Source organism: Terrapene carolina, unplaced genomic scaffold, assembly GCF_002925995.2.
Source record: "Terrapene carolina triunguis isolate 2854851 unplaced genomic scaffold, T_m_triunguis-2.0 Scaffold119, whole genome shotgun sequence".
NCBI classification, from domain to species: Eukaryota; Metazoa; Chordata; order Testudines; family Emydidae; genus Terrapene; species Terrapene triunguis.
Window position 1 is genome coordinate 2,642,032 of NW_020664470.1, and position 22,440 is coordinate 2,664,471.

Sequence of the window (22,440 nt, forward strand, 5' to 3'; positions counted from 1 at the left end):
ACAGTGTGCTCTTGTTGCCAAGAAGGCTAACGGCATTTTGGGCTGTATAAGTAGGGGCATTGCCAGCAGATCGAGGGACGTGATCGTTCCCCTTTATTCGACATTGGTGAGGCCTCATCTGGAGTACTGTGTCCAGTTTTGGGCCCCACACTACAAGAAGGATGTGGAAAAATTGGAAAGAGTCCAGCGGAGGGCAACAAAAATGATTAGGGGTATGGAGCGCATGACTTATGAGGAGAGGCTGAGGGAACTGGGATTGTTTAGTCTCCAGAAGAGAAGAATGAGGGGGGATTTGATAGCAGCCTTCAACTACCTGAAGGGGGGTTCCAAAGAGGATGGAACTCGGCTGTTCTCAATGGTGGCAGATGACAGAACAAGGAGCAATGGTCTCAAGTTGCAGTGGGGGAGGTCTAGGTTGGATATTAGGAAACACTATTTCACTAGGAGAGTGGTGAAGCACTGGAATGCGTTATCTAGGGAGGTGGTGGAGTCTCCTTCCTTGGAGGTTTTTAAGGCCTGGCTTGACAAAACCCTGGCTGGGATGATTTAGTTGGGAATTGGTCCTGCTTTGAGCAGGGGGGTTGGACTAGATGACCTCCTGAGGTCCCTTCCAACCCTGATATTCTATGATTCCATGATTCTATATTGAGTGGGGTCCCTCAGGGATTTGTCCTGGGTCAGGTTCTATTCAAGATCTTTATAAATGATTTGTATAATTGCATAGGGAGTACACTTATAAAGTTTGCCAATGATACCAGCCTGGGAGGGATTGCAAGGCCTTTGGAGGACAGGATTCGAAATTAAAATGATCTTCATAAACTGGAGAAATCATCTGAATTAAATAGGATGAAATTCAATGTGGACAAATGCAAAGTACTGCACTTAGGAAGGAATAATCAATCACACAAATACAAAATGGGAAATGACTGCCTAGGAAGGAATACTCCAGAAAAGGATCTGGCAGTTGTAATGGATCACAAACTAAATAGGAGTCAATAATATTATACTGTTGCAAAAATCATTCTGAGATGTGTTAGCAGGAGTGTTGTAAGCCAGAGATGAGAAGTAATTCTTCCTCTCTTATTCAGCACTGATAAGGCCTCAAGTGGAGTATTATGTCCAGTTCTGGGCGCCAAACTTTGGGAAAGATGTTGACAAATTGAAGAAGGTCCAGGGGAGAGCAACAGAAAAATGAATAAAGGTCTAGAAAACATGACCTACAAGGAAAGATTGAAAAAAAATGGGTTTGTTTAGTCTGGAGAAGAGAAGACAGAAGAGGGACATAATAGCAGTCTTCAGGTAGTAAACAGTTATTATAGAAAGGAGGGTGATACATTTTTCTTCTTAAACACTGAGAATAGGACAAGAAGCAATCAGCTTAAATTACAGCAAGGGAAATTTAGCTCAGACATTGAGAAAAACGTCTTAACTGTCTGGGTAGTTATGCACTGGAACAAACTGCCTAGGGAGGTTGTGGATTCTCCATCATTGGAGGTTTTTAGGAACAGGTTAGACAAACACCTGTCAGAGGTGGTTTAGATAATACTTAGTCCTTCCTCAGTGCAGGGAGGGGACTGGATTAAATAAGAACATAAGAATGTAGAACCAGCCATACTGGGTAAAACCAAACGTCCATCTAGCCCAGTACCCTGTCTTCCGACAGCGGCCAATGGCAGGTGCCCCAGAGGGAATGAACAGAACAGGTAATCAACAAGTGATCCTTTCCCTGTCGCTCATTCCCAGCTTCTGGAAAACAGAGGCTAGAGACACCATCCCTGTCCTTCCTGGCTAACAGCCATTGATGGACCTATGCTCCATGAATTTATCTAGTTCTTTTTTTAACTAATCAAGGTCCCTTCCAGGCCTATATTTCTATGATTCTGTGATAGATGTTAATTGTACTGTTTACATAAACCACATTAGTTAGGAGTTGCAATATGATCTCAAACATCATTCATACACCATAATAAGCAAGATTCCACTTTCCAAACTAATTTCACAAAATAGGTTTATTGCAGTATAGGACACCTTCAGTATAAATAAGTCATGCAATATATACAATACAAGACATAACAGAATGATATGTAGCTTTAGGCCGTATCAAGATACACAAAATAAATGACTTGATTCCTCTTTAAGGCATGCCAGTGTAAATCAGGCATAACTGCATTGCAATCAATGTGGCTGATTTGATACATGCTGAAGTTGCACTGGCATAAAACTAGTGTAAACAAAAGGGGAATCACGTGTGCCAAAATTTCATTGTTATGATAAGTCACAAGGCAGTATATACATGTTGCTTATTTATTAGGAATAGCAGCAGCATGATTTGACAAGCACTCCCTCCTGGATTACAGATTATTTTTCCTCCATTGTCTTCAGACTTCTCTAATCTTATTACTACATTTCTGCTTCATCTGACTTTCCTCCCACTCCTCCTGGAGGAAATCAGGAGTATCTCCTTTGAAGTCAATGGAGTTACTGTATTGTAAAAATGATGAAAATGAGAAGAGCATCAGGGCCAACAAGTCTAATTAATCACGAGATCATATTAGAGTAATTTTTTTCGTATTTCATATTAGAGAGTTTTAAAAAAAAAATTGGTCAACCTTTACATAACATTTTAAATTTGATTGCAAATTATTGAGGGCACAGATAATAGGTCATGAATCTTCTATCCCTCAAATCAATGTTACAACATTGTAACTCAGTTGACTTTAGACTCAACTACAATTAAATTCAAAAGCACTCCACTGATGCCTGAGAATTTATACCAAATTGTATTGATCATATTCAGATGAGAATATAGTCCAAGACTCACAAACACAGTTGTGGAAATGTATATTCCTGAAAAACACATTTAGCCAAATTTCAAAAAATACAATAACTCATAAATTAAATGTTGCTCAACTTTCAAAAGAGAATAAAAGAATTAATCACTCCATTCTCCTGGAATTTCATTGGGAGTTGGTGCCTAACACACTTAACAAATTTCAAAAATACCAGCCTAAAAATCAGAAAACTTCTGTTAGAAACACGATTTGTGAGAAAACAAGAAAGCAACAAGAAAGCAAGAAAACAAGCGGAGCATTCTCACCTTTTATTCAACTTTCCAGTACAATGAACCAAGCTGTAATTTCAATCCAGACTCTGAGTGAGTTATGACTTGCTGAAGGTGATTGTTCTTCATATATTGTAGCCTTCTACAGGGAGATCTTGCATCCCTTGTGAATATGGGCAAGAGTTAACTCTCAAACAAAGACCCGAAGGAGTCACCTATTAGAAGGTAAATTGGAGACACCTATAAGACTGCAAATAAATTTTCTCCATTAAGTGGACAAAATTCCTCTTGATGTTATGCCCAGATGTGTATCGTGCTGAATTTTCCAGGAGAAAATATCATTTTCACCAATGTATTTTCACAGCTCCATTGATTTTGCTGTTTCACAACAGATGAGGATTGCATGGCGCTATACAGATGTTACTGCATGCAAACTCTGAAGGTAGTGCAGATGTTGAGATGTTAATGAGACTAAATTTGGTTTAAAGAATAATGCTATGTAGGAAAGAAAACCCATACTGAGTTTCTGATCAGAGAGAGATCAGAGAGAGAAAGGGGAAAATCTTTTTGCTTGTATAGACCCCATTACCGCCAAACACTTAAGGACATACTTGACTCTGGGTGTATGAGTCATCTCCTGGACTTCAATGGGCCACTCAAATGCATAAAGAGAAGCAGATAAACTGTTGGAAAAGGGCCATAATGTGATCCAGAGTTATGGTGTCATCATACTGATGGAAACCCAAGTCCTCTGGATCATACTGGCTGTTTGGCTTATTGATTGCACTAGTAGATGTCACAGTGATGAATGGGATCAGGTAGGATATCATCTGTAATAAATCAAGGCACCCTTCAGAGCTATTTTGAAGAGGAACAGAAGCCTTTTCTTTATCTTTACTTTACAAAGAGTCCATGCTTGACCTATACATTGCTATGGAGTCATGGTCACAGGCCTGTAATTATGGTTCTAATCATAGAGTCAGTGACAGATTAATAGATTCTGAGGACATAAGGGACCACTGTGATCATCTAGTCTGACCTCCGGCCATAGAATTCCTGTAAACAATTCCTAGAGAATATCTTTGAGAAAAAAAATCATATCTTGAGTTAAAAATTTCAGTGATGGACAATCTACCACAACCCTTGGTAAGTTGTTCCAAAGATTAATTATAATATATATATTTTAAATTTCACCCTATTTGCAGTCTGAATTTGTCTATCTTTAACTTCCAGCCATTGGATCAAGATAAACAATTTTCTGCTAGACTGAAGTACCCATTATTAAATATTTGTTCCCCATGTAGGCACTTCTAGAACACTGGGAGCTGCGGATGGCCATGCCTGCGGACGGTCAACGTACACAAAATGTCTCGCGGCTAGCCAGCGGATTACCTTGATGGGCCATGTGCCAAAGTTTGCCGACCCCTGTTCTACACCGTACCTTCTCTTTCTTAAGATAGATAGATTGATTTCCTTGAATCTATCAGTACAAGTGATGTTTTCTTGTCCTTTAATCATTCTCATGGCTCTGCCCTGAACCCTATCCAATTTACCAACATTCTTCTTTAATAGTGGACACCAGAACTGGGCACAGGATTCCAGCAGCAGTTGCACCAGTGCCAAATACAGAAGTAAAATAAGTTCTCTATGTCTGCTTGAGATTCCCCTGTTTATGCATCCAAGGGTCACATTAGCCCTTTTGGCCACATCATCGCACTGGAAGCTCATGTTCAGCTGATTCTCCACCATCATCCCCAAATCTTTTCCCAAGTCCCTGCTTCCCAGAATAGAGTCCACCATCCTGTAAGGGTGGCCTGCATTCTTTGTTCTCAGATGTATACAGTTACATTTAGTTATATTAAAACACATATTGTTTGCTTGCTCCCAGTTATCAAGTGATCCAGCTCATGCTGTATCAGTGACCTATCCTCGTCATTGTTTAACACCCCCTCAAATTTTGTGTCCTTGTCAAACTTTATCAGTGAATGATTTTATTTCTTCTTCCATTAAAAAAATGTTGACTAGCATAAGGCAAAGAACCTATTCCCATTTCATCCCTCTAGTAGTACACCCATTTGATAAGTCTTCTCTGTTTACAATTATATTTTGAGACTCATCAGTTAGTCATCTTTTAATCCATTTAATGTCTGGCATGTTCATTTAATATCGTTCTTATTTTTTAACCAAAATATCATGTAGTATCAAGGAAAATGCCTTACAGAAGTCTATTACATCAGCACTATTACATTTAGCAACAAAGTTGTAAGCTCATCAAAAAAGGCTATCTAGTTAGTTTGACAGGATCTATTTTCCATAAACCCATATTGATTGGCATTAATTATAATACCCTCTTTTCTAATCGAGTCCCATATTATCTGTTACAGTATTTTGCCCATGATCGATGTCAGACCAACAGGCCTATAACTAACTGGGTCGTCCTGTTTACCCTTTTTAAATATTGACACAACTTTAGCTGTCTTCCAGTCTTCTGGAACTTCCTCGATGTTCCAAGACTTACTGAAAAACAGCATTAACAGTCCAGCAAGCTCCTAGGTCAGCTCTTTTAAAATTAACTTTAGTAACTATTTTAACTTTAATATCCTCCTGAGATACTAGTGGAATGGCAAGATTATTATCATCATGATATGATGACAATACATCATCTGTTCCCCCCCGCAATACAGATCAGAAATATTTATTGCAATCTTCTTCATTTTCGGCATTATTATTGATAATTCTACTATCTCCAACTAGTAATGGACCGATACCATTGTCAGAATTCTTTTTGTTGCTATTATACTTTAAAAACTTTTTATGGTGCCTTAACTCTGCTGGGCATAGATTTCTCCTTGTGTCTCTTTGCTTCCCTTATCAGTTTTCTACAGTTCCTAGCATCTCATCTATATGTATTACTATCAACCTGAGCAAAGTAACTAGGTTGACCTAACTTTTAGGTCTAGACCAGGCCTTTGTTTCCCAAGTGGAAAGAGTTGGAAAATAGTATAAAGTGAGGGGGGAAATTTTCATTTTTTAAAGTAACTTGAGCTGTTTAAGAATTTTCTGTAGAAATGCTTTTTTTTTTTAACAGAAAATGTATTTTCTGAAAGAAAGGAAAAAATCCAATGAAACTTCCTAAAGGTTTTGATTTTCTATCAGGAAAACTGAAACATAATATTTATTATGAGTTGAGCTGGCCTGAATCCAAATGTTTCAATATGCTGAACTGAATAGAAGCATTTCATTTTTGCCTCATGAGAGTTGCAGTTCAGGTACTTCATGCCCCAAATACCCTTATGGCCCAGGCACCTTGGCTAGACAAAATGTCCCATGATGCACATGGTTCACCAAATCCAAATGAAACATTTGGTTTGGGAATGAAATTTCCAAATAAAACTTTCTGAAACTTTTATTTCTGCATCAAGTTTCAATATTTCAACTTTTCATCTGAAAACATCTGCTCAAAGTGCAGCAGCAGTCAAAAAAGTGAACAGAATGTTTGGAATCAATAGGAAAGGGATAGATAATAAGACTGTCTGGTGTCCCGCCAGCAGATTACCCCAACGGGCTGCGTGTGGCCCATGGGCCGAAGGTTGCCCACCATTGATCTATCAGAATATTAGAATATTAGGGTTGGAAGAGACCTTAGGAGGTCATCTAGTCCAATCCCCTGCTCAAAGCAGGACCAACACCAATTAATTCATCCCAGCCAGGGCTTTGTCAAGCCAGGCCTTAAAAACCTCTAAGGATGGAGATTCCACCACCTCCCTAGGTAACCCATTCCAGTGCTTCACCACCCTCCTAGTGAAATAGTGTTTCCTAATATCCAACCTAGACGTCCCCCACTGCAACTTGAGACCATTGCTTCTTGTTCTGTCATCTACCACCACTGAGAACAGTAGAGTTCCATCCTCTTTGGAACCCCGCTTCAGGTAGTTGAAGGCTGCTAACAAATCCCCCCTCCCTCTTCTCTTCTCTTCTGCAGACTAAATAACCCCAGTTCCCTCAGCCTTTCCTCGTAAGTCATGTGCCATCGCCACCTAATCATTTTCGTTGCCCTCCACTGAACTCTCTCCAATTTGTCCACATCCCTTCTGTAGTAGGGGACCAGGAGTAACAATTGAGTAAGGCCATGTAGGTCTTACTACATAGTACTATCCCCATACACGCCCGTATCTATCTAATCTATCTATCTATCTATCTATCTATCTATCATTATAGCAGTATCTCTCCAGGGACTTTGGTATTTTGTTCATGACACCAAAGGTAACATAAGCAATTAAAATACAAGATCAGTGCCTCCTTTAGATAATTAACTTTTAAAGGAGAGATAAGGTGTCCTCCCCCAGTAGCACTAAGAGGCTATTTAAGAAGCATTGTGATGCTGATCATTCATTGACGAAATTCATGGAGTGATCATGGTAATTTTGGAGATGTTCTCTGGCCTGTGTTATGCTAGAGGTCAGACTAGATGATTGTAATGGTTCCTCTGGCCTTGGAATCTTTGAATCTATGAAAAGGTAGTGACATCAGTAAAGACAAATATTTATTTCCAGCCATCAGCCTAATAGAAGAACAAGAATGCTCTTCCCAGCTGTGGTGATTTCAAACTGCTTGAGAAACTGGTAGAGCTAAGGAGACTGAATTATCTAATTCAAGGGGCAGCTATACATGAACTGGAATAGAGGTTTCTTTCTTTCATTATTTCTTTGTTTATTTCTTTTAATTACAGCAGAATTAGAACTTTTTCTATCTATCTATCTATCTATCTCTGCATGGCTATCATGTAATATCTAGGTTGCTGTTATATCGAAAGACTTTATAATTACCTATACTGGTTTGCTTTTGCATGTCTGGACATGTTATTTAGATAATGTAGGACCTAATTATTTGTAAAGTATTTTTTTAAATTATTAACTCAACTTTAAATATATAGACTAAATCATGCTATTTATTCAGATTTCTTTTTAAAAAATGAATAGATAGATAGATAGATAGATCAGAGGAGTAGAAAGACTCAGCTAACATGTGGAGTCAATTTGTATAGACTGGGATTTCCTGTCAAAGGAGGTTGGTGCCTAACTGCTTAGACTCCCTCAAAAATCCTAGCTTGTAACTCTAGCTCTAATAATTGACCTATCTAGACGAAATATTGCTGTTCATCATTTGCAATGACATGGAGTCTGATTTTCTTCAAACTCGCACTGGTGTAAATGATGAATTACTCCACACTGAAGTGGATGGAGATCACTTGTTTTAAAAGGGAAAAAAGGAGTAATTTTTTTAGCAATGAGGGTAATAACCACAGAGACAATTTGCCAAGGGTTGGAGTGGATTCTCCATAACTGGCAAATTTTAAATCAAGATTTGTTTTTCCCTAAAAGTTTTGCTCTATGAATTATTTTGGGGGAGTTCTGTGGCCTGTGTTACACAAGAGATTGGACTAAATGATCTCACTGGTTTCTTCTGGCCTTTGTTCCACAAAGTGCTACTTGAAACTCGCTCTAGTCCCTTCATTATGATGTGGATACTTTTAAAATGTGTGGTGTAATGTGCCTCGTTCTTATATCCTCTAGGCTAATTTCACATTAATTTCACTGGAAGATTTATACTAGGTCCTTCAAAGTCAATGGGCCAGCTGTCCAGCTGTTATGAATTGGTGTATGGTATTGAAATCAATTAGTCAGAACCCTGCTGGCATAAACTGACATAGCTTCATTGGAGTCCATGGACCAGATCCACAGCTGGTGCAAATCAATCTCTTTCCTTTGGCTTCTGGTCTTCTTTAGAATGACACTAATTTACATCAGCTGAATGTCTGGTCCAGTGAGCTGATTTATGTCAACAGGTGAGGAGTAGTGGAGATTCGGAAATGAAGAACCAATCCTCTGTCACAGAGTTCATCTTGGTGGGTCTGTCCAGCCTCCCTGAATACCACATGTTCCTCTTTGTGTTATTCACCTTCATCTACATGGCAGCCCTCACTGGAAACCTCCTCATAGTCCTCACTATTACTACCAGCACCAGCCTCCACACCCCTATGTATTTCTTGCTTATCAACTTGTCCTTGATAAACCTTTTATCCATCTCAGTGTCCATTCCCAAAATGCTACACAACCTTCTGGAGCACAAGAAGACCATTGCGTTCTTAGGTTGCATTACACAGATCTACCTCTTCACTTGGACTCTGGGAAGTGAAACACTGGTCCTTGCTGCCATGGCTTTTGACCGTTATGCTGCTGTCTGCCACCCTTTGCATTACACCATCATCATGAGGAAGGAGGTTTGTGTTGGGTTAATCGCTGGCGTATGGATAGCAGGGGTGATCAATTCTGCAGTCAACACTGGATTTCTGCTCCAGCTTTCTTTCTGCGACTCAAACATCATCAATCATTTCTTTTGTGAATTGCCACCAGTGCTAAAACTCTCCTGCTCAGACATCAGCCTCAATGAAACCCTGACTTTTCTGGCTGACACGGTCTTTGGGATGGGGAGCTGTGTGGTAACTTTAACGTCCTATTACTTCATTCTGAGAACTATCTTGAAGATTCGCTCCACAGAAGGCAAGAAGAAAGCCTTCTCCACCTGCTCCTCCCACCTCATAGTCGTCATCTTATACTACTCCACAGCCATTTACACTTACATACACCCCTCTTCAGCCTACTCTCCAGACAGAGACAAAGCGATCACTGTCCTATATTCAGTTATAACTCCAGCACTCAACCCGATCATATACTCTCTGAGAAACAAAGAGGTCAAAGAAGCCCTCAGGAAACTGATGAGAAGACTTGGGCTATATCAAAGAGAATAACATTATCTATCTATCTATCTATCTATCTATCTATTGTACTTATCAGTATAATATTTATGCACTGAAAAAGATTTGTTCTTGAAAGTTCTTGCAATTGTACTTACTTTTCAGATAGAATAAAACATGTTTGTCACTGTTGATAATTAGTTGGATATCCCTGTAATATATCTGGGAACAGAGAATGCAGGTTGGGAGATGCTTTCTTTAAAAGTAGTGACTCAGAGAAAAATTTAGGGATTAACACATGCAATCGCCTCAACATGAGGTTTGTGTGATGCTTTGGCAAAAAGGGCTAACATTATCCTTGGATGTATAAAAAATGGAATATCATGTAAGAAAGTAAACTTGACTCTATACATAGCATTTTTGAGACCACTACTGGAATACTGTGTCCATTTTGGGAAGATGAGGCTGTTACAGAAGCTAAATGAATTCTTTGCATCGGTCTTCACTGCAGAGGATGTGCGGGAGATTCCCACACCTGAGCCATTCTTTTTTGGTGACAAATCTGAGGAATTGTCCCAGATTGAGGTGTCAGTAGAGGAGGTTTTGGAACAAATTGATACTTTAAACAATAATAAGTCACCAGGACCAGATGGTATTCACACAAGAGTTCTGAAGGAACTCAAATGTGAAATTACAGAACTACTACATGTGATTTGTGACCTATCATTGAAATCAGCTTCTGTACCAGATGACTGGATAGCTAATGTGACACCAATTTTTAAAATGGGCTCCAGAGGCAATCACAGCAATTACAGGTCTGTAAGCCTAACTTCAGTACCAGACTAACTGGTGGAAACTATAGTAAAGAACAGAATTATCAGACACAGAGACTAACACAATTTGTTGGGGAAGAGACAACATGGTTTTTGTAAAGGGAAATCCTGGCTCACCAATCTATTAGAGATCTTTGAGAGGGTCAACAAACATGGTGACGAGGGGGATCCAGTAGATATAGTGAACTTGGACTTTCAGAAAGCCTTTGGCAAGGTCCCTCACCAAAGGCTCTTAAGCCAAGTAAGCAGTCATGGGATAAGGAGGGAAGGTCCTCTCATGGATCAGTAACTGCTTAAAAGATAGGAAACAAAAGGTAGGAATAAATTATCAGTTTTCAGAATGGAGACAGGTGAATAGCAGGGTCTTCCAAAGATCTATACTGGGACACTGCTGGTCAATATAACTAGGAATGTAACTAGGAAGCTTTAGTGTATTGTTCATTTGGGAGCAGCGACCCTGTGAATACTACAAGTGCCCAGTGCACCAGGAGCTGCACACTCCGGGGGGATGCTTGGAGGGCGTTAGGGCTGGAGTGTGTCTATTGCTAACTGGTAAAGGAACAGCAGAGCCTGTGTAGGCTGATCGGGCAGCGCTTGTGATGCCCACAGTGAGTGCAGTCAGGGAGTTGACCCATGGCACAGCCAGTCTTCCTCATGCTCAGGGCAGGTGGTAGCGAGGTGCTTCACATTCCTTGGAACCCCTGGGAAGCATCACAGTCTCCTGAGGACTGTTAAGTATTAGTGTAACTAACATCTTAGTAGAGGGTCACCTGGGTGAAGTTTAATGGCCTGTGATATACAAGAGCTCAGACTGGATGATCTAATGGTCCCTTCTGGCCCACGAATCTAGGAATCTAGGAATTTTGCCATCACTCCTCCTGTGTTTAAATGACTCCATCATACTCAGAGGAGCATTGTTAACTTTTCTATGCCTCCCATGCTTTGTCTGTGTTGTCTTTCTACTCTATGGGGCATGGACTGTTTCTCACTGAGTGTTCCTACAGTGCAGAGCACATTGGAGCCTTGATCTTGATTGGGACCTGTAGTTCCTATAGTAATACATGATAACGATGATGGATGATGTAAACATGCTGGTTAACTTTCATTCCAGGGTATCATCAAGCTCTAAACTTTTCCTTTCTCCTAAACTGTAAACAGGGAGCCCTGGGTTCTGTTCCTGGCTCTGCCATTGACCTACTGTGTGAACTTGAGCTAGTCATTTTCCTTCTTGGTGCCTCAGTTTCCCCTCCCACCCTTTGACTGTCTTCTCTATTTTGATTGTAAGGTCTTTGCTGCAGGGGCTGTCTCTTATTCTGTTTCTGTATTGTGTATAGTACAAAAGAAACCTGATCTTGGGTAGGGCCTTTAGGTGCTATATCATTAGTAGTAGTATTATTAGTATTAATAATAATAATTAACAATGTCAACATATTTTATTCATATTAATCATTCTTATTTCACAGAGTAGCTGCCCCTGTCTGAATTTGTTTCTTTAACTGATCTGCGTGAGTTTGACACAGCTATTGGACTTAAAGCACAAATTAAATCAGGACTGTGTGATAGTGATCACTGTGGTCATTTCTGGGCTTAAAAATCCACACATCTATGAATGATTATCTCCTTCTATCCAGTTCCTCTTCTGTCTCATTCCTTCTCCTCTGCTGCTATCTAATGATCACATAATGCAAACCGAATTTCTTTGCTATCACCTGCATGCTTCATCTTTTCTCTTTACCGTTATATTATGATACTGCATTGGTCAATCAGAATTCCAAATCTCCTTGGGGCACTCTGAATTTGGACTGGATAGTGGTGTCACAGGCCCCCAAGAAATTGGCCTTTTTATTGTTAATCCATCAGCAAGTATGGCTTGTGGGCCCCAATCCTGGTAGCCCTGAGACCAATAGGAGATTGGCTTTGATCGTCGTGGGGCCAGGTTTGAGGCCCATTGTTTGGGATTACAATGTTTGTGCTTCCGAGCACTGCAGTGTCTGAACACTCCACCACTAATGAAAAATGTCACCTCCTACCATTCACATGAGGTAGGGAAGGAGCTTTATCCTAATTCCAAATGGAAGGGAATTAAGGCACAGATGGCTGTATCCTCAGATGCTGCAAATCTACCTTCCTAGGCATTTAGGCAGGCCTCTGCACGGGGTATGTCAGTGCCTCGCAGTCATTAATATTAACAATTTACTGTCACAGCACCTCTGGGAGGAAGGGAAGTGCCATTATGCCTATTTTACACCTGGGGAAACTGAGGTAAAGGGCAGTTTAAGTGACTTGTGTAGTCACACAGACAGCCCGTGGGGATCTGGCCCATTGACTCCAACGGAGCTATGGCCAATTGACACCAGCTGAGTACCTGACCCATGGACTTCAGTGAAGCTGTGGCCTATTTACAGTATCTGAGCTTCTGGCCCATTGATTCCAATGGAGCTATGGCTAATTTATACCAGCTGAGGATCTGGCCCGTTGGCTCCAGTGATGCTATGGCTGATTTATACCAGCTGGCATCTGGCCCATTCATTCCAATGTAGCAAGCCCCAATTTACACCAGCTGGGGACCTGACATCGCTGACTCCAGTGGAACAAAGGCTGATTTACACCAGCTGGGGATATGGCCCACAGGAATGAAGGTGGTTGAGATTTTCCAACCCTGCCTAGGGGATTTGGACACACTATGCCCATTAATTTTTGTTTGAAATCATTAGGCTATGTGGTCTGCTCATTGTCATGCAGGGAGTCTGAGGCAAAGCCAGGCACCGAGCTGAGATTTCGGAGTGCCAGCCCAGTGCCTGAAACATGAGATCGGCTTCATCTCCATGCTAGAACTGCTGGGTGAGGGTCTCTAGCCTGTACTATGCACTCTGTACATATAGTGCCAGATTTCAAAGGTATTTAGGGGCCTAGGGGGAATTTCAAAAGCACCTGGGCCTAGGTACTTTTGAAAATCCCACTAGGTTCCTAAACACCTTTACAAATCTGGCCCTAGGTCTACACCACAGAGCCTATGCGAACAGATGTCCCAGACTGAGGGTTTTGTCAGCGTAGCTATGTTGGTTAGGGGTGTGTTCGCTGAAGACCAGGCCTTAGAGAAATTGTGATAAATAGATGTTCAAACCATTCATCATTAAGCACCCTGCGCGTAAATGAAAATTGGAACCCTCCTTTCCCCTAAACAACCAGATTTAGGAAGGGTTTTTATACATGCTAATTCAGTTGGGATTCATGGCCAACATTTCCAAACTTGGGTGACTAAAGCTAAAATAATAATGAGGCTGGGATTTTCAATGTAGCCAAAGGGAATTCGACACTTGAATCCTATTGAATGTCAAAAGCGTTTGGGCCTCTAACTTCTATAATTTCCTTTCAAAATGCCAGATTTAGCTCTTCTCTGGCACTTCCACAGATCTCTAAGCAGTGTGTGTGTGTGTGTGTGTGTGTGTGTGTGTGTGTGTGTGTTTCACTGCTGAGTCCTGCTGGAGGGAATGAGACCTTGTCAGTGTGTGTCTGTGTTTCACTGCCGGCCTCTGCTAAAAAAAATGAGACCTGCTTACTATATGTGTGACTGCTGCGGCCTGAAGGAAGCGGGGTGTGTGTGTGTGTGTGTGTGTGTGTGTGTGTGTGTGTGTGTGTGTACGTACATGCTTCACTGTTGTCCCTGACTGAAAGCCTCAGCATCTAGTTTCAGAGCCCAGATATACTCCCTGCCCGGGCTTCAGAGCCCGATCTCCAGCCTGAGACGCAACGTCTGCCGAGCTGTTTTTAGTGCCATAGAACTAGGGTTGCCAACACTCCTGGATTATCCTGGAGTCTCCAGGAATTAAAGATTAATCTTTAATTAAAGGTTGTGTCATGGGATCAAACTTCCAGGAATATGTCCAACCAAAACTGGCAACGATACGTAGCGCAAGCCCCATGAGACCGAGTCCAAACCAGGCTTGGAGACTGGCTGCCGCGGGTGTTTAAGCACAACGTGATGTACCCTTCTCGGCCCGTGCTGCAGACTGGTTCGCTGTCAGGACTGTGTGCATGCGCACCCAGGACTGGAACACTGGGGCGGGCGGAGCTGCAGGTCACAGCGGTGGGGCATTGAGAGAGCTCTGTGTGGGGAAAGGGCAGGGCTAAACTTGACAAGCAGAGGGTCAGGATCCAGGCGAATTGTCAGTGTTGTGTGTTTGAGGCCAGACAGCCAGGACAGAGCAGGTTGTAACTCATTATTGTCATTCACTGGCAGAGCGGGGAAGTATTTGGGGTCAGGAATAGTAGGGTATTGTGGGTCAGGACTGAGGTACATCAGCAGAGCTGTGAAGGGAACCAGGGCTGGAATAGTAGGGGGCTGCAGGTCGGGATTGAGGGTCATTGGCATAGCTGTGAGGGGAATGGGGCTGGGACACCAGAGGCCATGGATCTGGATTGCAGTGCATCTGCAGAGCTGTGTATGTGAGAGCCCAGAGATGAAATAACAGGTGGCTGTAGGTTAGGATTAACAGGCATTGGCAGAGGTGAGGGTTGGGGGGAGCCCAGGGCTGGGGTAACAGGGGGTCTGTATTTTGGCATTGAGGTCATCAGCAGAACTGTGTGTATGAAAGAGTGATCAAGTCTAGAAATGGAACAGCAGGGGGCTGCAGGTCAGGACTAGGGAACATTGGCAGAGCTGTGGGGGGGAGCCCAGGACTGGGATAGAAAGGGACTGCAACTAAGGATTGAGGGGCACCGGCAGAGCTCTATGTGTGTGTGCGTGCATGTGTGTGCACACGTATGTGTGATGGAGCAGGAATTTTTCATATTTTGGATTAATAGTGTGTGTGCCTCAGTTTCCCGTATGTGGTGCATAGTTAACTAGGTGGTGGGAAAGGGCTGTTTACTCTTTGCAGAGACACAGGTGTGTGGCCTCGGCCCCTATGCCCATGGAGAAGACAATGGCCACTCCAATTGCCTGAACATTTGGCACCTATCAACAAGTGACATAGAGGTCCCACCCTCCTTAGGAGGCCAGCCAGGTGTAATCAGTGGAGAACAAAGGACTGAGGAGGAGCCGGGGGGCGGGAGGTGTGGTTAACTGTGGGCTGATGGAGGCGGGGAGATGCTTCTGGACTAAGACTAAAGGAGAGTCAGAGGGGTTTGGGCTCTGGGGCTGACCCAGATGGACTATGCTGCATCTTTCTGTACTCCATATTAACTAAGGACTTTCTGTGCTGTGTTCCAGACATTTTACACGGCTGGCTGAGAGTCACTGAAGATTTAGGAAGGTGGGGCTTCATGGCACCCTTTGGGTGTGCAAGTCTCCCTTAGGTGTCCAACTCAGGTGGACTCACTGCAGGGAGCTCACGGTATGACGCAGGGGTGCTGAAGGCACCGAGGTTTGGTCCCAGGGGACGGTGAAGCCAAGTGGCTTTACCTAGTGACAGCGTGACCCCCGGGGGGCTGGCACATTGAAGGAATCCTCCTACAAACTGTTACAGAGCCGTTCAAGACAGACATGCCATTTCTCATGAATTTACTGTTGATAGACACGATTGCTGAGTCAAATTAAGCTTCACTCAGGATCTCATGATAGAACTCTCCAATCTCAGGATTTTTTTCCTGCTGGTGTGATTTGCATGAAGTTTCTCATTTTGCCTGTATACAGCAGCCCAACCGGGGAGAGCTCCATATCCTCCCTCCAGTACAGCGCCCGGAATCAGTCCAGCAGCTTGGTGAACAGTGCCATTTGGTTTGCTCTGAGTGGGTCCGCAGCGCCTCCCCCAGCCCGGCCCAGGGAGGAGACTCCAGGCCCCGCCACCACCACTGCTCCCTGCCGTCCAAGAGGCCCCACTGGGCCTAGTCGACCAGGCTGTGTCCCCTAGCTTTCTCCATGGGCCAGGCCTGCTTCCGACCACCCCCCACCCTTGGCCTGCACTCGCCCCCCACACACCGCAGGCCTGCCCCCTTCACCCCCTCTGCGGGGCCTAACTCCCACACCCCAAGGCCTGGTCTGCCCCCTATACCCACAAACCAAGGCCTTTCCCCTTCCCCCTTCCCTCCAGGGCCAGGACTACCCCCCCCCCCATACACACACGCAAGGGCCTAACCTCACCCCCCCATCCTTTCACTCAAATATGCTACCCATCGTTTCACTCAAATATGTCCAGTCAGTCATTTTCCCAACCATACAGTCAGATTCATTCATATATCTATCCTTATTATTTCATTCTCCATTCAAATTAATGTGCAGCACCAAAGTGGTAGTCATATCAATGAAATTGTTCCTGATTTAGGCCTTATTAATCAAACCATTACCTCCAGCAGAGGATCTGGGCCAGACTGGGTTTGCCCCCCCACACACCTCAGGCCTAACCTCTTCCCTCCCCCCCTTCTCCCCACCTTCAGGTAACCAAGGTTTGCTTGCACAAGATATCACTATATCACCTTTAGTTAAGGTTTCCAGTGACCTCCAGCGCTTGGGCTCTGACTAATTAGAATGTAGCATCATTGTTAATTGAGAATCTGTCACCGTCACCTTAAACTGAACTGCACAGCAACATGTTGCTAACAGGGAGGAGTTTTTAAAAGTCTGCTACAAAGTGTTTTCAGATGCAGCAATAGAGTTTTTGTAAAGAGCTCTGACCTATCAAAAATTAAACAGGCCTCTAATGAGGTTTATAAGACGTCACTATATCTATATTGGTCTATGTTTGAAAAACTAGCAACTCTTGATTTATATACCAAATCTCTTGATTTTTAAGTTTTCTCTTGATTTATGAGACGGTGGGGTTCACAAAACTGTCAAGAGCACCAGACCTATGTGTCTGTGACTGGGTGTGAACCCAGAGATGGAGCAGCATTGTGGGTAGGGTCTATGGATAAGACTTTGAGGACACTGGCAGAACTGGGGGTCATGGGCAGGACAGCAAAGCCTGTCACAATCCAGGTATGTTGGCTGATCTGTCACTGAGGCCTAGAATCCTGGAATTGCCTTTCACTCACTGCACCTGGGCCCTGCTGCCTCTGCTAACCCAGTGGGAATCTCCGGTTTGTTTAAGTCAGTTTCCTTGCAATCCACACATCCCATTACATCCCCTCACTAGATGGGACTCTGGTGGAATGTATGAATGAAGGGATCACCTTTCACAGGAACTGGCATAACTGGCTTGACCACTTTCACTTTATGCATCAGGGGCTACTTGACATAGGAACAAACCCTCCCCTTCCTTTGTCTAACATTAATCAATGCCTCAGACTTTCCTTGCTAATCAGCCCCGATGGGACTGCTGCCGCGACCTGCATTTCCCGACAATGTTTTCATTCTAATGGCCCTCAACGGGACTCATTAAAACGAGAAGTAACTTTGTTTCTGCCGCTGGCTCTTAATTCCTTGAGAGGTTTGTTAAATCTCCAGGCAGTGCCCAGGTATCAGCTGGGTTTAACATTCCTCAGAGTGCTGATTAAGACATGTGAAATTATAACAACCTGTTTGTCCTCCTATAAATCCCTATAGAGCCACAGGTGCTGCATGACTAATTGAAGAGTTTTCATTTTAGTAGCTGTGTTGCTAGCGGCATGATTTTAATGAGCACACAATGAAGCAGGGTGTTTTAACTGATTATTATTTTTATCTTAGGCAAGAGTCAATGAAATTAACATGTTTCAAATGAAATTGATCAGGGTTCCTTCACACTGGGTATTTGTCACAGCAAATCTGTGATCAGACCTATAGAAACAGCAGCATCCTTAAGGTCAAGCACTTTACATACTATGGACAAACTGTTCATTGCCTCTTCTCTGATCAGCCACCAGAGACAGATAGCTCTTGTTTATCCCTTTGCCGCTGCTGCCCTTATCAGAGTCTTACAGCAAGCCGCTTGTCAGCTCCAATTCCCACCTGCTTTGCCTGTGAAATTAGTTGCACTCAGAGTCAGAAGGAATATCCTTTAATTACTAAAAATCATGATGTATTTTTAAATAGATTTTAGTGCCCATGACTGTGAAATACACCCACTTAGCAGCCCCTGCCCACTGAAGTCCACTTTCCACAGGGATGGGCCCCTTAGCAATTGATAGATAGATAGATAGATAGATTAGATGGGAGGGAGGGGCAGGCGAATGTAAACACCATTAGGCAGGTGGACAGAAACTGATTAGACAGATGAACAGATGACATGGCAGATTGACAGAAGTGTAGATGGGCAATTGGAAATACAGATGGCTGGATCAATGAGATGGATGAAAGGAAGAAAATGGACAGACATCTCGATGCGCAGATAGAGGGCAGGGTAGACAATTAGGTGAATGGACAGATGGTTATACAGATGGCCAATTAGATAATGGCCAGATGGACCATTAGGGGATGGATAGTTAGATAGATGATTAGATAGAGCAGTGGGAATACAAGTTAGCGCGCGCACACACACACACACACCACTGTTCAGTCGGACAATATGCTTCAAACCTGACCGAAGGAGGTGATTTCTCTAGGTCAGAACTCAGACGTTGGTAGCTACACTGTGACTGTCTTCCCTCTACCTGTCTTCCAAGCCTGCCAGTAAAGAGGCCAATTGGCATCCTACCCAGTGCTGTGATTTTCGTATGGCTACAGATCCACTTATAACTAATGACTGCCCCGGCCTGTGAAATTCACATCTGGATCCTGAGTCTCACAAAGATAATTGGGGGTGTTCAGATCTGAGGTTCCTGTTTCAGTCTAGGCAGCTCAGTTCAGGCCCCTTGCTGCTATGAAATAGCTTGGTGGCACTAAGAGAAGCCAGAACAGAGCTGTAAGATGAGACACAATATCCAGTTGCTGCCAGTGATGCATATGCTCCCACTGATCTATCAGGCAGTGGTACATTTAGCATCAGCCAGCTGCAGCGACTGCACTGGGGAGCACAATTCTGCCTGGCAGGGCCGGCTCCAGGCACCAGCTTCTCAAGCAGGTGCTTGGGGCGGCCGTTCCGGACAGGGGCGGCAGTTCCAGGTATTCGGCGGCAATTCGGCGGACGGTCCCTCACTCCGCCTGGGAGTGAAGGACCTCCCGCCGAATTGCCGCAGCAGATCGCGATCGCGATCGCGTCTTTTTTTAGACCGCAATCGCGGCTTTTTTGTTTGTTTGTTTGTTTTTGTTTTGGCTGCTTGGGGCGGCCAAAACCCTGGAGCCGGCCCTGCTGCCTGGACATCAGTGGTACAGGGGAAAAATCACGCACTACAGACACACATCTGGAGGGACACACATCTAGATCCACACACAGAGATGCACTCAGACACAAACTCAGACATGAATACACATCCATATTAAGGCGTAAGGGCACATACGCACACATACAAAACTACTCTAACACATAAACTAAATAAATCCAAAATAATTGAAGGTGTTTGGTTCCCAAATCCCACTGGTAGTCAATAGAATTTGGGTGCCTAACTCTTTTATGCACCTTTGCAAATCCCAGCCAAAGAGACATTTTTTATAAAAAGAATTAATCTATTATTTAAAAATAAATTCAATTACTGTTTTATGTGTGCGTTATTTCTTAGTGAACACATTTAAGTACATGGATGCTAAACTTTGGAAAGTTAAAATATGAGTCTGATTCTTCTCTCATTTCTAGGTGTAAATCAGGATTAACTCTACTCTGGTCAGTAGAACTGAATCTCTTCATACTTACAAAATTGTAAATCAAAGGTAATAAATAAAAACCTCTCGCTCTTAGTTATCATTTTCTCCAATAGATCTCAAAGTGCTTTATCATGATCCCTCTTGTATCCATGGGGAAACTGAGGCACGTAACAGGGAAGTGACTTGCTCAGGGCCACCCAGCAGGAACAGAGCCCAGGTCTCTTTAGTCCCCTCTCCACTGGGCAACACTGCCTCAATTGAGTTTACAAGTATGTTAAACTGGTGTTAGTGACAGAGCATTCAGGGTTACTCCTAAGAGGACACATTTTAATTTTACTATTCACCAAACCTCATCCAGCAGATTTGAGTTTGGCTAAAGGAAAGCACCATCCCAGGGAATTCTTGGATCCAGGGTCCATTTTATCTGAGCAATTAAAAGCCTGGCTATAGATGATGGGGTTCAGGAATGGGGCCATGTACAGAACGGACACCAGCTTGTGGAGGAGGAAGGTGCCAATGGCCCTGAGGCAGGGGAAAATGCAGATGGAAGTGTCATAAGAGATGGGGACCACCACCAGGTGGGAGGGGAAGGTGGAAAAAGATTTATGCTTTCCAGTTGCAGATGGTCACCAAAAGAAGATGCAGAAAACTGAGGTTCCGCTCACCAGCAGGGATATCACGAGAATGGGCAGTGCTGCCATGAAGTCCAGCATCGTGATTGCAGAGGTTATCCATGCACAACAGCTTCAGGAGGAACAAGAGGTCACAGAAGAAGTGCTGGATGGTGTTAGCACTACAGAACTGCAGCCTGGAGATCTTGGTGATGGACTAGAATGAAGCCAGGAAGCCAATGACCCAGGATCAGCATATTGAGGGCTCTGTGATTTTTGAGAGCTGGGTAACCCAGTGGGTGGCAGATGGCTAAATAGTGGTCGTAGGCCATTGTGGTGATCCAGGAGCTCTAGGAAGCCCAAGTGTAACCCACACACCTCCTGGGTGTGGTGTTTTGTCCCCGCTAATGGCACTTAGAGATTAATGAATTTGCTACTGATTTAGCTAAGCACCATGTGGCTTTTAGCAGTACAGGCTCGTGCATTTAGCTCCAGAGGTCCCAGATTCGATCCTGCCCACCAACAACTAGGTTCTGTGGGCTTTACAAGTGGGGGCTCTTCCGGGACCTCTGGAGCTAAATGCATGAGCCTCTACTGCATGACCTAAAAGCCACATAGCACTTAGCTAAGGGTATGTCTACATTACGGGATTAATCCGAATTTAGATAATTCGAATTTGGGAAACAGGTTGTATAAATTCGATTGTGCGCGGCCACACTAAGCACATTAATTCGGTTTTTAACCACATTAATTCGGTGGTGTGCGGCCACACTACCCCATTAATTTAAACACAGTAATTCGGTGGTGTGCGGCCACACTAACCCTAATTCGAATTAACAAAATCGATTTAGGCGCTACTCCGCTCGTCGAGGTGGAGTACAGAAATCGATTTTAAGTGCCCTTTAATTCGAATTAACTGGCTCTGTAGTGTGGACTGGTGAAGGGTTAATTCGGATTAACGCAGCTAAATCCGAATTAAAGTCGTAGTGTAGACCAGGCCTAAGACTATAACAGACTCATTAATCTTTAAGTGGCTCAGTGCCACTAGAGTGGACAAAGCACCACACCCAGGAGGTGTGTTGGTTACACAAGAAGATGAATTCAGTGTGGGAGGTGTGGTTTTTCTTTCTCATCCCCTCACTGCCAAAACAATAATTGAGAAAAACAGCTTAGCAGAACTTAAGTAGGGACATGGGAGTGTGTGGAAAAAATAATTAAAAACCAGAAAAACATAGACACGCAAAACTCTATTTCTTATTATTCCTTATTTCCAGTTGCCCGGGAAGCATGCTACTTATTCATCTATATCCAGTGCACCTTATTCAGTGGCTACTCTGTCCTTCCTCAGTGCTCATTCGGTGTTTACTCTGTTTATTCGCCTTGTTCTGTTTTTATTCAGCTCTAACTCCATGTTTACTCATCAACTCCATATTCTTACTGTTTGTTCAATTCTTATTGGGTGTTTACTCAGTTCTTACTCAACATTTACTTTTATTATTTATTATTTGTGGAGTGCTTACTTAGGTTAGGATTTTCAAATGACCCTAAGGGAATTAGGTGCTTAAAACCAATTGGTAATTAGGAGC

General features: G+C 43.2%; 1 protein-coding gene across 1 annotated transcript; it reads left to right on the top strand.

The window, feature by feature from the left end:
• The first annotated feature begins 8,930 nt into the window (after positions 1 to 8,930).
• On the top strand, positions 8,931 to 9,869 carry LOC112103611 (olfactory receptor 13A1-like). The gene has a single exon (XM_024195485.2). It carries the CDS (start codon positions 8,931 to 8,933, stop codon positions 9,867 to 9,869), a length of 939 nt encoding a protein of 312 aa, XP_024051253.2.
• The last annotated feature ends 12,571 nt before the right edge of the window (positions 9,870 to 22,440 follow it).

Excerpts from the sequence above, each read along its gene's own strand:
- LOC112103611 (XM_024195485.2), top strand. The coding sequence starts at position 8,931 with ATGAAGAACCAATCCTCTGTCACAGAGTTCATCTTGGTGGGTCTGTCC.